Genomic DNA, 14,796 nt, shown 5'->3' on the forward strand with positions numbered 1-14,796 from the left:
ATTATTCTGTCGCTTCGGGCTCAACGTGACAACTTTGGTGTCACGCTCTTGCACTAAGGTGCCACCGACTGCCATGGAGGTGCAAACATCTACCTCGAATTAATGTTATTAAGCAGTACTCTATAAATTGGCTTACTCCTGGAGGGTAAACCAATATGAAGAATATATGAACGCTTGAAAAATAGCGCAATCTAAATGACAACAGCTATAGTGTCTAAACAGTAACACACAGGTATGTATTGGACCTCTCCTAACAAATATCTGTCAAAAATGGTGGGCATTCTTGCTGAATGATTTGTTCTGGTCATGGTAAGAGAGTGCAGTGGTTGTGAGTGGGGGTTGGACGTTGTCACACTTAACTCATTGTGGAGCCACAGTACATCATTTGGAGAATGATGCCACAAGGCAGGGTCACAGTTCGCATTACAGAGTGAGAAGCGATCGTCTGAGGGATTGCTAAACAGTGAAGGTAAGGCCTTTTTATTTAAAAAAAAAATCATATGCCATTAATTTAAGGTAACTAACTGGTTAATAAACATTAAGGTGTTGAACACACTCGCTCACTCACGCACATAGTCAGACATTCGAACACACACACACACACACACCGAACATTGTAAGTTGATTTGTGGAAGAGAAACAGTTCAACGTTGCTCTTTATTCACCATCTCTGGTACAGGTACCGGTACTCTATTTGGTACAGGTCTCTTAATGTAGAACTGTGCAAATGTTTTAAAGTACTAAAGATTTGTAGATATGGCAATACTTTTCTCTCATAACTTTTTTTCTCATCCGAAAACCATCTGTTAGCAGTGACGATACTGTGGCACTCACTGAATGATGTCGGAAATGTCTGTGTCTGTTTTCCAATTTTAGTTTTAGCACATTTTATTCACAATTTTAAGGAGAAATCATTTGACGATGACCTCAGTTGTCCCACATGCAGCCATCTCTTCGGAATTTCAAATTAAGTCACGTATGCCTGTCAGACAAGATAACCTCAGTGCTGCTGATGAGACTTTGGCCTGTTGAGTGACAGTGGAGGCAATCTTTTAGTGAGATGACTCTAAATGACCTCTCTCTTAGTATTTTGCAAACAAAACCGAACTGAACAAAATGCCAGATTTTTTTTTTTTTGGTGCAATTTTTAGACAGACCAACAGAGTTCCTTAAATTAATGTCTTTATGTTGATGTGTGTTTAGGGCATGTAAAGCAGGATTCCATTCTGCCAGAGCCCAACTTGACATTATGGTATTCCCAGAGTCAAAGAACGTGCAGCCAAGTGGGTCAGAAGAGAGAAGGCACATTCAGAAGCATGTCTTACCACAACACTTTGCAGGACCGAACCTTCTTACCTCCAGACTGAATAATTCACTGGTCAATGTCAATTATGAACCACAGGACTACAGTGAGACAGACCCACTTTTGCCCAATGAGCACTACAGTGGGGCTAGATTCAGTGGGTCTCAGGAGGCAAAGGTGTCAGCTGTTGTACCTCCCGAGTCAGTCTGCTCCCTGGTGCTGCAGATACTGGTGCCGTTCCTTCTGGCAGGGCTGGGAACCATCTCTGCTGGACTGCTTCTTGATGTGGTGCAGGTGAAGAAATTCTAAATCATTTAAAGAAATTGTTTTCAAGTGGTGGGTTGTGACGCAATGTGGCCCATGGTGACATGACCACAGGAAAATTGGGGCTCCAGTGTTACACTAGCCGAGAACCCCTGCTTTCAGAGCTTTGTACAGTACATATTATAGAAAATTACTTCTTAATTAACTTTTTAATTGATTAAAAAACATAGGATTCCTGAGTGCCTGCTGCAACCACCAAGCATGAGAATAAAACAACAAAGTAAATCTCAAAGTGAGTCATTCTTGCTGTCGAAATTGTTATGTCACAATTCGTCAAAGTTACATAATATCGCCTCCATGCTCACCCATGGCCTGGCAGTGTTGTGCCAAACCAAGAGGCCTGGGGAGGCCTGGGGTTCATCCCAGTGTCTAAGTCTGGCCGGATCATGGGTTGGAAGGATGTCCATAGTCTCTGAAGCTAGGAAGGAAGTAATTTAGGGCAGACAATCAGGGACTGTGACTCTTGAGTCCATGCTGAGCTGATTGATCACAGAAGACAACATCAACAACAAGTGCTCTTCATACATTATCATTGGATACAACCTTTTAGGATTTGATTGAGTATCTTCCTACTCCTGTTTCCATTTCCATGGCAGAGCTGGGATGTATTCCAAGAAATCACAGAGATCTTCATTTTGCTTCCTGCTGTGTTGGGCATGAAAGGAAACCTGGAAATGACGCTTGCCTCTCGACTGTCAACAGCTGTGAGTGTGGGAATGGTGTACCAACATGCGCAAAAAATACGTGATATGGATTAAAGAATGATGAGGCCCTGGGAACATGTAGTGGTGTACACAAGATGTACCTGGAAATGATTTTCACTCTACAGCATTTTTTTTCTCCATTCAGACAGAACAACATCAGTGAGGTCAGCATTCACCTATATTGGATGAGAGGCCTAGGTCACAATTTCATTTACCACAATTCCACTACATGGTACTCTTACAGCTCGCAAATTCTGATATTTCCATGGTTCAAGCCATGTACTGAAAGCCACTATTTCTCTGTTAAGCCAATATCATATTGGTGATGGGTAACCGAGCAGATTCACGATGTTGATGATATAACTCACAATCACACTGTTGCAGTGCCTTAGCCATGCAAACTGCAGAATCATACACTGGAATCTAAGTCTATCGGAGCAAATTTTTGCAGGCCTCACTCTCCTCTTAAAGACAACTATTCTTGCCAAGACCAACAGCCACATGCCGATGACTACAAACAGGCAGCTCACATTGTTCTCCATTGGTGTTGTTTGTTGTTTGTTGCTTGACCCGCATTGATGTCAGTGGCAAAGCCATTTTAGAGAAGAACGGGGCTTTCCTATAGAAAGCATAGAACTTATGCACTTATTGTAGGTACAAAAGCCAACAGTTTTAATTCAGTATTGTGTAGCCTCCAGTGTTTATTGAAAGAAAATAAAGAAAAAGAAAGAGAAATATTACCCCCATAACATAATCAAACAAAACGTGCACAAAGAAAACCAAGGGATCTACACTTACATTTAATGACATCATCAACAATAGACTGCTTTAATAAAGTTCTATTCCACAGAATAATAGTTATTGAAGTTAGTTCGCATAGTTTAGGTTTGTGGAAGTCAGCAATTCATTAGCCATTCCGTGTTGATTATTTTTATAGTTTGCTTTTGGCTGTTGTTTTCGACTGTGCATGTGCGTGTGTGTGTGTGTGTTTAATTATACTAATAATTTACTATACTAGTTGTAAATACACTAATTGTTTTTTAAAAACATTATTTTTCATACGTTTTTTGAAAATTACAAAGTCATCATTAATTTTTTTATGTATTAATATAAACATGCTTGTATTTCAGGTAAATGCGGGAAAAATGGAACTTGCAAGTGAAAAATGGATGTTGATCTTTGGAAATCTGGCCCTCAAGCAGGTTCAATATGAAAAGTCTGTTAAAAACGATATGTGTCATCCACCAGCGAGCAGCCATTGTAGTATTTTACCATGGGTGCTATTTACTTATATTACTTATCTTACAGCTACAATCAACTGTTCTGGGCCTTTTAGCCTCCCTGTTGGCTCTTGTATTGGGCTGGATTGCCGATGGAGGGATACCATTAAATCACGTTGTCCTTCTGTGTACAACCAGCGTTTGTACCACATTTGTGGCCTCACTGCTGCAAGGTAATGTAACATTACAAAATATTCTTTTGTCATGATGTGTCGTCCCGGAGCCAGACCCCACGCTTTCTCCCGGAGACCAGGGGCGCTCTGAGGCGTTCCGCCTCTTCCCGGGCGTCAGCTGAAGGATCCGGTGGGCCGACACAAAAGAAGCGAAGAGAGGTTTCTTAGTTGAGCCGCAGATCAGGGGACACACCAGAAGTTCCTAAGAGCTTGAAGCCAAGATTGTTTGAAGTCCAAAAACAAACTAAGTCCAGAGGATGAGGTGCAGGCTGGTCACAAACGAGTTTATTCAATCAAGGTACAGAGGTGCAGATGTGTACAGATGTGCACATCGGAAAACTCTGAATTCTCCCGGGAATACACACAGGTTTTATAGCGATATGAGGGGCGACCCCTCTCATTTCATTGGTTAGTTTCTACGATCGTTTGTTAACTTAATTGTGTCATACTGCGTTGTGTAATTCTGATTGGCTGTGGCCTTCTTCGTTAGCTAGATTTTAATGGTAACTATAATTACTTCACAACTTGGTTTATGGATTATAATGGTATCACAGTTGTTCTGTTTATAAAAATATAATAGGTGATTGTATGATTGCTTGTGGCTTTAACCATATCCGTATGCATGGCCACCTAGCGATGATTTTTGCTGGGCAGACTACAGGCATTTTGCTAATCTTAACAATGACCATTTCAGGACAGCTAACTTGCTGCGCTACATGTTCTGCTTATCTTAACAATGACCATTTAAGGGCAGCTACCTTGCTTTGCTATAATAACCACATTCCATTGTAGGGTCGTTACCTTGTGTAGCTATAGCAACCGTTCGCATCTCCCGCTCGCTACATTGGAGTGTACAAGGCTTGTATTCGTTACGTTCAAACATACACCGTTTAACATAGAACAAATACCCCAATGCACACGCACTTCAGTACTCTCTTTGCTGCGTAGGTCAAGCCGTTGATGAAATGATATAGAAAAGCATTGAGTGTTTTGTCCGAATGAAACCTATTAGAGGAGATCAAAAGTTGGTAGCTAACATGCTTCGTTAATATACAATTAGCTTCTTGGTTCCACATTTGTTTGACGTATTAATTTCTCTGTTTGACAACCTATGCCCGTTTTTTCTCTATCAACTATGATTTATTAACGTGGTTTAACACAATATTAATATAAAACAGACACTACAGTCATCTTGCCCAGATAATTTTCTGTAAAATTAAGTGTCAGAGTTTTTCTCCGACAAAGTTAAAGAAATGACTCGGCACACAGGGAAAATTGTCTTCAATATTGGCGGGAGGTATCTCTGAGGGCGAACGACGGGAGTTACCCCGATGATCACGCTCAGAGTTCCCTGTCCACCAGTCTGAACCTTTATTGTGACATATGCAAAAAATACATGAAAAAGGCTGTCCCCGTTATTTGCATACATCGCCCCCGGTCCGGCCCCTCGGTAGTGATTAGGTACCTAGGTTTAATTTTTGAACCGCCGATACGTTGACACCTTTCTGTCTGGTCGACAATGAATCAACAAGTTGCAACCTTTGCAGGCGACAAATGTCGCCTGGGCGCGACGGGTATTCTCAAACCGTCTTTTGTTGTTCAACAACGCTTTGTTCCCGAATTGTTCATTCCCCCTTTGTGACCGAGTCTAGCCTCCTTTTCCTCTGTTGGCCTCCTTGCATTGACGTGCTAATTGTGGACCTCGAAAGCCCTCCGCCGAGACGGCCGGCACCTTTGCGCACATGCATTTGGGGGCACTGGATACGCACCCAAACATTTAGACGTGCCCAAATTACCGGTAAACATGATACAGACCTATTCATTATGTTACTGCAATTTTGTTAATTTTTAATGCAGGATTTCATGGAGACAGAGTGCCACATTAAGTCAAAAACTCAGCAAGAAGTCATTAATGTTTATCATCAAATTATGATAGAGGATTTTTGATGAGGGCATGACTGTACCTGTAAAATTGTAACTGACTTGTCATGATGCTAGCTATCAAATTTGATATCTTCCCATATGTAGCTCTCATACACCTAATCGACAATTCTCAGAACGGTGTTAGGCATTTTCATCTCAACATACAGTGTGTGTATATAAAAACCAAATTGAGCCTACTCCTATTTTCCCTCCTCTCTTTCGAACAGAATCACTACTTGTGTGTGAGTGTGATTTTATGGAAGCATTATATTTCTCATCTCAAAAGATTTTTTTAACATTAAAGATTTACTGACATGTTGAACCTGCAAGTTTCAATGCACATTAAAATTATTGTGAATCAACCGGATATTATGCTCATCAACATGACTTTTAAACTTGAGTAACCATTTTATATTGAACATTATGAACTGATCACCAATAATGCAGCAATGCAAAGATAGACATACAGTATCAAAAGCACTCATGTCCATAAAAATAAAATATAGTATACTCCATGCTATATTTTGATTCTGTCTAGGTATTATAATGGTGGGAGTGATTATTGGCTCAAAGCGGACAGGAATCAACCCTGACAATGTGGCCACACCCATAGCAGCCAGCTTCGGAGACCTCATTACTCTGGCCTTACTGGCTTGCTTCAGTCAGTGCTTCTACTCCTTCATAGGTAAGTAAAATTAAATGTATAATCACAGTGGAGCCTCCAAAGGAAACACCCCAAAAGTCCCTCCATCCATCCATCCATCCATTATCTGAACCGCTTTATACTTGTGAGGGTCCCAACCATCTTTGGGCAGCAGACAGGTTACACCGTGAATTGGTTGCCAGCCAATCGCAGGGGACACATAGACAAGCAGCCATTCACTCTCACAATCACTCCTAAGGACAATTTGCAGTGTTCAGTTAATCCACCATGCATGTTTTTGGAATGTGGGAGGAAACCAGATTACCCAGAGAAAACCCACACAGGCACGGAGGGAACATGCATTCTCCACATAGGGAGGTCAGGGCCTGGAGTCGAACCCATGGCCTCTGCACTGAGAGGCGAATGTGCAAACTGGTCACCCACCCATCCAGCATGCCCGTCTTAATTTAACTCGGAATTACTCCTTATTGTGCTTATGTGGTAATGTACTACCGGTATATTTGATTTACTGAATTCATGGGTGATTAACTCTACTCTTAATGCATGGACATGTCTTCTTTCTCGATGTGGTAAGATTGTTCAATTGTACAACTATTGTGATTAGTGCATTGGTTCTTAACCTGGGTTCGATCAAACCCTAGGGCAGGGGTGTCTAACTCAGGTCCTGGAGGGCTGCTGTCTTGCATGTTTTCCAAGTTTCCCTATTGCAACACACCTGATTCAAATGATCAGATCATCAGCAAGCTCTGCGGAAGCCTGACGTTGAACCTGTTCATTTGAATCAGCTATGTTGCAACAGGGAGATTTGGAAAACATGTAGGACAGCAGCCCTCCAGGACCTGAGTTTGACACCTATGGCAGACATGTCCAGCTCCGGGCCTGGGGGGCCACTGTCCTGCCTATTTTCCAGCCCTCCCGCCTGCAACACACCTGATTCAGATGATCAGCTGTCAGAGATTTTCTCTGACAAAGTTAAAGAAATGACTTGGCACACAGGAAAATTGTCTTCAATATCGGCAGAAGCGGATCTCTGAGAGCGAACGGCGGTTAGTTGCTCCGCGATCACACTCGCGCTCCCTTCCCGCCAAGTCAGACTTTTATTGTAACATACAAGGAAAACACTGCCCGCGATATTTGCATACCGCACCCCCGGTCTGGCCCCTCGGTAGTGATTGGTTACCTGTTTTAAACATTGAACCACCAGTACGTTGGCGCCTTTTCTGTCTGGTCTACATCGAATTAACATGTTGCAGACTTTGCGGATGGCCAATGTCGCCTGGGTGCGACGGGTGTTCTCTTTTGTTGTTCAACCACTGTTCCCGATTTATTCATTTCCCTTTTGTGACCGAGTTTCGCCCTCTCCCCCGTGATCGCCCACCTGCATTGACGTGCTAATTGTGGACTTCAACAGCCCTCCGGCCAGGTAGCCGGCGCCTTTATGCACAGGCATTTGGGGGGTGCCAGATATGCACCCAAACGTTTCGATGTGCCCAAATTAAAATGAAACTTTAAACATGATACAATTTTGCTCATAAATTCCTCTAACATCAGCTCATCAGCCAGCTCTGAAGCAGCATTAGAACGATCCTGATGATTTGAATCAGGTGTGCTGCTCCTGGGAGAGCTGGAAAACAGGTAGGACAGCAGCCCTTGAAGACTGAATTTGGACACCCCTGCCATAGGGGTTCAGTGAATCAGGCTCAGTGGTTCGACAGAGCCTCTGCCATGGAGGTTAAGGCACACCCAACTTCTGCAGGAAAAAGTCCTCACCAGCACCGATGAACATCCAGGGTATGGACATAGAGAGGGTGACCTCCTACAAGTACCTTGGTGTTCTTCTCAACGACAAACTGGACTGGTCCACAAACACGGACACCCTGATTAGGAAAGGACAGAGCCGACTCTTCCTACTCAGGAAACAGGTCTTTTGGGGTTCAGGGGTCACTCCTTAAGACGTTCTATAACTCGGTGGTGGCCTCGGCCATCTATTATGGCATTGTCTGCTGGTCAGGCAGCATCTCGGCCCGGGACAGAAAGAGACTGGAGCGACTGGTCAGGAAGGCCAGTTCTGTCCTGGGTTGCTCCCTTGACACTCTGGAGGAGGTGGGCAACAGAAGGATGCTAACTAAGCTAAAAGCTATGATGGCCAGTCCCTCCCACCCCCTCCAGCCCGCCCTGACAGCACTTGGTAGCTCCTTCAGCCAGAGACTGTTACACCCGCGCTGCAAGAAGGAGAGATACCGACGCTCGTTCCTACCGACTGCTGTCAGGCTGATGAATAAAAAATAACAATCATAATAATAATAATAATTAAATGATGTGAAGGTAAATTGTAAATAATACTGCGATTTATCCATTTGTGTTCATATTGTATTTAATTGAAAGATGTTTGTTGTTGGTTTTTTTTCTCTTCTTCTTTCTACATACATTCTTGCTGCTGGAGGCTGTAAATTTCCCCATTGTGGGACAAATAAAGGATATCTTATCTTATCTTATCTTATCTCAATACAATACAATACAATACAATACAATCAGCATGTATTGTATTGTATTGTATTGTATTGTATTTATATAGCGCTTTCACAACAGCGGCAGCTGTAACAAAGCGCTTAACAAAACAGTTAACATAAAGTAAAATAATAAACACAACACATAACATAAAACACGGACAGTCATGCAGTTCTAACCACTTTTCCATCACATGCTTTGTTGTTTGAAGCAGTTTGAGATGAAATATGTCAATATGTCAATTAGTTATGATACGCCTGCTTGGCCATCACTGGCTGGTTCATTTTGTGCAAAATGTAAAAAATTACTCTTGAATTTGTAAAAAAATATATATATATTTTTCACTAATGAAGGGTTCAGTGAATGTGCATATGTATTGCTTGGGTTCGGTACCACTAACAGGTTAAGATAAGAAATCCTTTATTAGTCTCGCAATGGAGAGATTCCCAATTCACAGCAGCAAAGTTATGAAAGGAAGAAGTAGAAGAACAAAATATCAATGCTGCTGGAAAGGCAGCCACTCTTGCGGCGCCATCTTGAAGTCAAAATAACAAAATAACACAACCCAACACATAATACACAGACAGTTGTGCAACCTTAATCATTTTTCCTGCATACTTTGTTGTTAGAAGCAATTATAGATGAAAGAGGAGAGGATCAAAGTGTCCTTTCAACAGTGGATCAGAGAAGTCATGCCGAAAATGTGCACACGTCTGCTACAAGCTTTTGAAAGCAAACACGAAGCTGTAGCGTCCATTGATGAATAGAGATCGGCTCATATCTCCTCTCCCACGTAATCCGCTTCAACTCCAAGCCGCGACTCCCAGTTCCACATCGGCACTCTGCGCTGGCGCTCCTTGCTTCTCATCGTCGGCTCCTTCGCCTTGCATCCATCCAGCCGCAGACCATCAAACAGCACCGATCCCTCCGTTGAACAAAGCGGGGCTGTGTAAAATGCTGCCCATTGCAGGCATTAAAAAAAAAACACAAGCGCCCCAGAGCTGTCCAGCAATGACAGTCAAATGGCACCGACATTCCTTCCAATCAAAAACAGTGCTGGTATACCCATGCTGCCGAGAAGGCGCAAGCACCAAGTCTCCTCCTTGATGAATGTCGTGGCCAAAAAATGTTAAGAAACAATCTACATCCGGTCCACACAACACAACAACAAACACAAAGTGACAAAACAAACACACACAAAAAAAAAAAGCAAGGCTCATGAGAGCACTTGCCGACGGCTGCCTACTTGGGCGCCATCTTGGACTTCAATAAGAACCACTGGACTAGTGTGAAGACGAATAAGAACATTAAGTTAACATTAAAATAAGTAAAATGTATAACCAGACAGCTGATTCTCCATTTTCTTGACTAAGCTTACAGGTCAACTGTGGAGAAAACCCTAAATTACAACACTTTTGTCTTGACAGAGCTGTATTTGTACGTGTTGTACCTCTTGGATCTGTTTTTGTTGTGCCTGATACCTCTGTGGATTGTGATCTCCTCCAAACACCATGCTAGTTGGATCCTCCTCCGTACTGGGTGGGAACCAATCATAACAGCAATGGCGATCAGCAGGTAGTTGCATTGTTTTTTATTCAACTTACATGAATACTGTACTGTTGCATATGGAGTATATACAGTACACATACACACGCACACACACACACGCACACACACACACACACACACACACACACACACACACACACACACACACACACACACACACACACACATTTAGAAGTATTTATTTATTTCTGTTATCTGAAACCTGGTTCTCTGGTTTTTATGTCTGTTTTAGTATGGGTGGCGTTATTCTGGATAAAACTGTGTCAGATCCAAACTTGGCTGGGATCATACTTTATGCCCCAGTCATTAATGGTGAGTAGCAAGCGAGAATATCAATTTGTTTGACCAGCCGACAAAGAGATTGATTAATAGATAAAATAGTTTGATTGACAGCTGTCAGTCCAAAGTGATACATAAATAAGGATCTATGATGCCACTTTGGGGCCGAACTCCTGTCAAAATGATGTGATTTATAGCCGTTGTTGGAGGCGATCAAGCAGGGGGGAGCATGCTGCTGTGAACACGGCGGGATCCCTTAAACGTCCTCCGCTTCCCCCAGGTCCTCCACGTGTTCGTTTGATTCGGGCTGAGACTAGTTGATGTGCGAAAATCAGAGGCTGGAAATTGAGAAGTCCTTGCAAGAGGTTTTACTGAATGTTCAGGGCACAAGTGTGATACAAACAAGTGTTGTGGTCAAGACACAACTGCGCTAAAAAACAAAGTCTCTATAGGAGTCTTATATATTCTAAGCGGGGCGTATCTCCTGTTAAGGAATTATTCCTCTGGAAGTAGTAGGAGAACATTGTTGAGGAATGTCACCTTGCTATGAGTACTATTGATACTAGTCTCTGTCCTAAACAACTGCTAAAGTACTTAAAACAATGAATGTAGGGTGAAGTCGGGGTCATATCTCCCCTTGAATGATTAACAGCCCCCCGAGGGTTTTCTTGCCTCCACCACCTCGTAAAAGTCCCTGAAGGGTGTCGAGTGCCCTCGAAGAGGAACCCTAATCTCAAAATTTGTGGCCAGCAGATACGGCCTGTACTTTGTCATCATGTCAAGATCGAACTTTGCTTGACTTTCTTTGTGTCTGATTTTTACATAAGGGGAAGGACTGCCCGCCCCTTATTAACATAATTAACATACCATGCCTATATATACGTGTAACTGTGGTTGTTCGGGGCTTCCTGATGAAATCTGACACTCACTGGAGCCCGAATCGATTCATGTTCCGTTGTGATAAACTGAAGAAAAGACGACGTGGTGTTGGGTCTTCTTCCACCTTATAGAGAGATAAAAGAACCGGTGTCCAAGGAGGGCCAAGAGCAAATTGACAAATTGCCTCCTCAACACTCCTTATGGGTATCATATTTTCCTGTTTTGGGCATCACCTTTTCTGTTTCTGTTTCGGGATGACGGTTTGAATGTCCTTGGTGTCTTTTCCATCCCTCTCTGACATTTCTCAGAAGTTATCTTGTTGTTCTGGATGGAACACAGCTGTAGGTGGGAAACCGCAAACTAGCCACCAGACGCGCTTACGTACTTGTGTGGTCTATGTTCACGAAAGGTGTAAACAGTATTTTATGTTGCCAAGGCAGTTCAAATTAAGGTCACCTCATAAGGTTCAACTAGCGGTCATATCGCTAGACTCTGTTTATAGTCAAAAGTCTGTCTACGATACATAGTTTTAAGCTAAACATGTAAAATATAAAAGTGATAACTTCACCGTCAATCAAAATAGAGGGAGGTTGTCACTTCCACCAACCACACCTGCCCACTTTGATCTTGATGAAGTCACTTCCAGTCTTGGGGGGCCCTTCTGTCGAAATAAATTGGTTGATTGATGGCTGTTAATTAAAATGGAGGGATGACACTGGTCCACATGAAGGGTACAATTCCACTGTTGTAAAAATTCCATCACTGCAAACTAATTTTTTGCTTGAAGTGCTCCCATAAATTTGCGATGACAAACACTAACTGAGCTAACTAGAGCGCAAACCCTCATTTAATGTGAATAAGGCGGTCTTTTTTAAATTATTTTTTATTTTTTATTTTACACGTTTCAATTTGAACTGCATTCTTGGTGGATCATACACAACATTCCCACTAACAGCGCGCAATCAATTAGAGTACACACTGCAAGGTACTTTAGCTCTATTAGGCAAAAAATGCCAGAAACTGAAGTATTCAGACCTGCTAATTACATTTGTCATAAGAGATTGAATCCCCTCTTCCACCTTAGCAGGCTCTCTTTATTTGATGACATAAAGGTTTGTGCTGGCAACCCTTTTACTTGTTTCCCATATTTTTTTACCAGGCATTGGAGGAAACCTTGTCTCCATACAAGCAAGCCGCATTTCCACAAATTTGCATATGAATTTCTCACATGGAGAGGTTCCTGAAGATCATAAAAGGTGCTACCAACCCTGCAGCACCTTCTTTGGTTCAGGTAAAGTGTCAAATATTTCAACAATTGGCGGGCAGGGGAAGGTCATGATAAATGATTACGTGTATCATGATTGACTTTGACGCAGGACCGAATCACAAATCTGCAAAGGTGCTACTTCTCATTGTCGTCCCTGGCCAACTGATTTTCTTATACATTATTCACCTGATAAAAGGGGCCCACACCATGCCCAGTGCACTCTTCACTGTCACATTCTTGACTGCTTCCTTGATTCAGGTGAGTGGGATGCGTGCTCCTGCTTTGTTTGCACACATTGTCCCCCTTTTCATGCATTTCCTCAATGTTTCTGTCTCACAGGTTTTTTCCTTGCTGTGTATAGCTGACTGTATGGTCCACTATTTGTGGAGGAAGGGTAAAGACCCAGACAGTTACTCTATACCCTATCTCACAGCTCTGGCTGATCTTTTGGGGACAGCTCTTCTCTCCCTTGCCTTCCTATTGCTTTGGTGCAGTGGAGACATTGGTGGATTATAAATTCAAAAGAGTGATGTGATACAACTGAAAAGTGTGTGTGTGTGTGTGTGTGTGTGCGTGTGTTTTTGTTCTTTTGAATATATATGAGTTTCACACAGAGAACAAGAAAATAAATGAACAATTATCAGCAGCTTACCTTGTGGTTCGATTTACGAAGATAGTCTGACATCTCGAACCAAAAAAGCCCTGAATTTTCGAGGCGCTCACTTTTATAGGCTGGCAACCGGTTCGGGTGTCCCCCGCCGACAGTCCGAAGACAGGCTCCAGCACCGCCCGCGACCCTTGTGAGGATAAAGCGGATTGGAAAATGGATGAATTCTAATGCACTAAGGCCCGGTACTCCAGTGGTTAGCACATCGACTTCACAGTGCAGTGGTACCGGGTTCGATTCAAGCTCCGGCCTCCCTGTGTGGAGTTTGCATGTTCTCCCCGGGCCTGCGTGGGTTTTCTCCGGGTGCTCCGGTTTCCTCCCACATTCCAAAAACATGCATGGCAGGCTGATTGAACACTCTAAATTGTCCCTAGGTGTGAGTGTGAGCGTGGATGGTTGTTCCTCTCTGTGTGCCCTGCGATTGGCTGGCAACTGATTCAGGGTGTGCCCCGCCTGCTGCCCGAAGACGGCTGGGATAGGCTCCAGCACCCCCGCGACCTTAGTGAGGATTAAGCGGTTCGGAAAATGGATGGATGGATGGATGGATGGATCTATGCACTGGCTAATTCCACTTATTTTGTAAAGGTCTCAGGCTGGTCACAAACGAGTTTTATTCAATCAAAACCCGGAGACGTACAGATGTGCACATCGGAAAACTCCGAAATCTCCCGAGATTAAACCCAGGTTTTATAGCGTTATGAGGGGCCAACCCCTCTCATTTCATTGGCTAGTCTCTACGATCATTTACAGTATCAATTCTACTAGTTTCATAATGCGTTGTGTAATTCTGATTGGCTGTGGCCTTCTTTGTTGGCTAGATTTGAATGGTATCTATAAGCAACTTCATGTCCTGGTTCTGATTTATAATGGTATCACAATAGCTTTACTTTTAAAATATAATAGAGGCTTCAGATATAACGATATCCCCGTAGGCATGGCAACTCGATGTATGCAAGTCTTTAGATTTAATTGTGTCTTTGTTGGCTTGGCAACCTGATGAAATCACTGAAGAACGTGAACCTCATTGCTTGGCTCTTGACGAAGGCGGACACTTTTGTTTTCTGCTCCTGTCCCCCACCCGACCCCCACCCTTCCCTGCTCGCCACTCAGTCCATGTGCTGTCTTTGTCTGACTTTTCCTAGCCTCCTGTCGTATTTTCATATTAAAAACAAACATGGAATTGGTTGGCTGTTCTCTCGATGCCATCGACAACATTTTCTCGATGAGAAGAGCAGGAAGTGGGGAGCCTACTTGCC

At 43.0% G+C, this 14,796-nt stretch overlaps 1 protein-coding gene and 1 long non-coding RNA gene across 2 annotated transcripts; one reads left to right on the forward strand and one right to left on the reverse strand.

Annotated features, from left to right (window-relative positions):
• Nucleotides 1-379: 379 nt before the first annotated feature.
• On the forward strand, nt 380-13,403 carry slc41a2a (solute carrier family 41 member 2a). The gene is made up of 11 exons (XM_052060367.1): nt 380-469; nt 1,204-1,597; nt 2,224-2,331; nt 3,462-3,533; nt 3,640-3,784; nt 6,246-6,392; nt 10,307-10,454; nt 10,681-10,760; nt 12,766-12,897; nt 12,983-13,131; nt 13,213-13,403. Exons 2-11 carry the CDS (start codon nt 1,250-1,252, stop codon nt 13,387-13,389), a joined length of 1,506 nt encoding a protein of 501 aa, XP_051916327.1. The 5' UTR covers nt 380-469; nt 1,204-1,249; the 3' UTR covers nt 13,390-13,403.
• On the reverse strand, nt 11,350-13,717 carry LOC127597380 (uncharacterized). The gene is made up of 2 exons (XR_007961641.1): nt 13,597-13,717; nt 11,350-12,267 (listed from the first exon to the last, which is right to left on the reverse strand). It is a non-coding gene; the product is annotated as an uncharacterized LOC127597380 (long non-coding RNA).
• Nucleotides 13,718-14,796: the final 1,079 nt, after the last annotated feature.

The sequence above is a fragment of the Hippocampus zosterae genome, chromosome 3, assembly GCF_025434085.1.
Source record: "Hippocampus zosterae strain Florida chromosome 3, ASM2543408v3, whole genome shotgun sequence".
Taxonomy (NCBI): Eukaryota; Metazoa; Chordata; class Actinopteri; order Syngnathiformes; family Syngnathidae; genus Hippocampus; species Hippocampus zosterae.

Excerpts from the sequence above, each read along its gene's own strand:
- slc41a2a (XM_052060367.1), top strand. The coding sequence starts at position 1,250 with ATGGTATTCCCAGAGTCAAAGAACGTGCAGCCAAGTGGGTCAGAAGAG. Across the intron at positions 10,761-12,765 it reads TTATGCCCCAGTCATTAATG|GCATTGGAGGAAACCTTGTC; the intron begins GTGAGTAGCAAG and ends TTTTTTTACCAG. Across the intron at positions 13,132-13,212 it reads TGACTGCTTCCTTGATTCAG|GTTTTTTCCTTGCTGTGTAT; the intron begins GTGAGTGGGATG and ends TCTGTCTCACAG.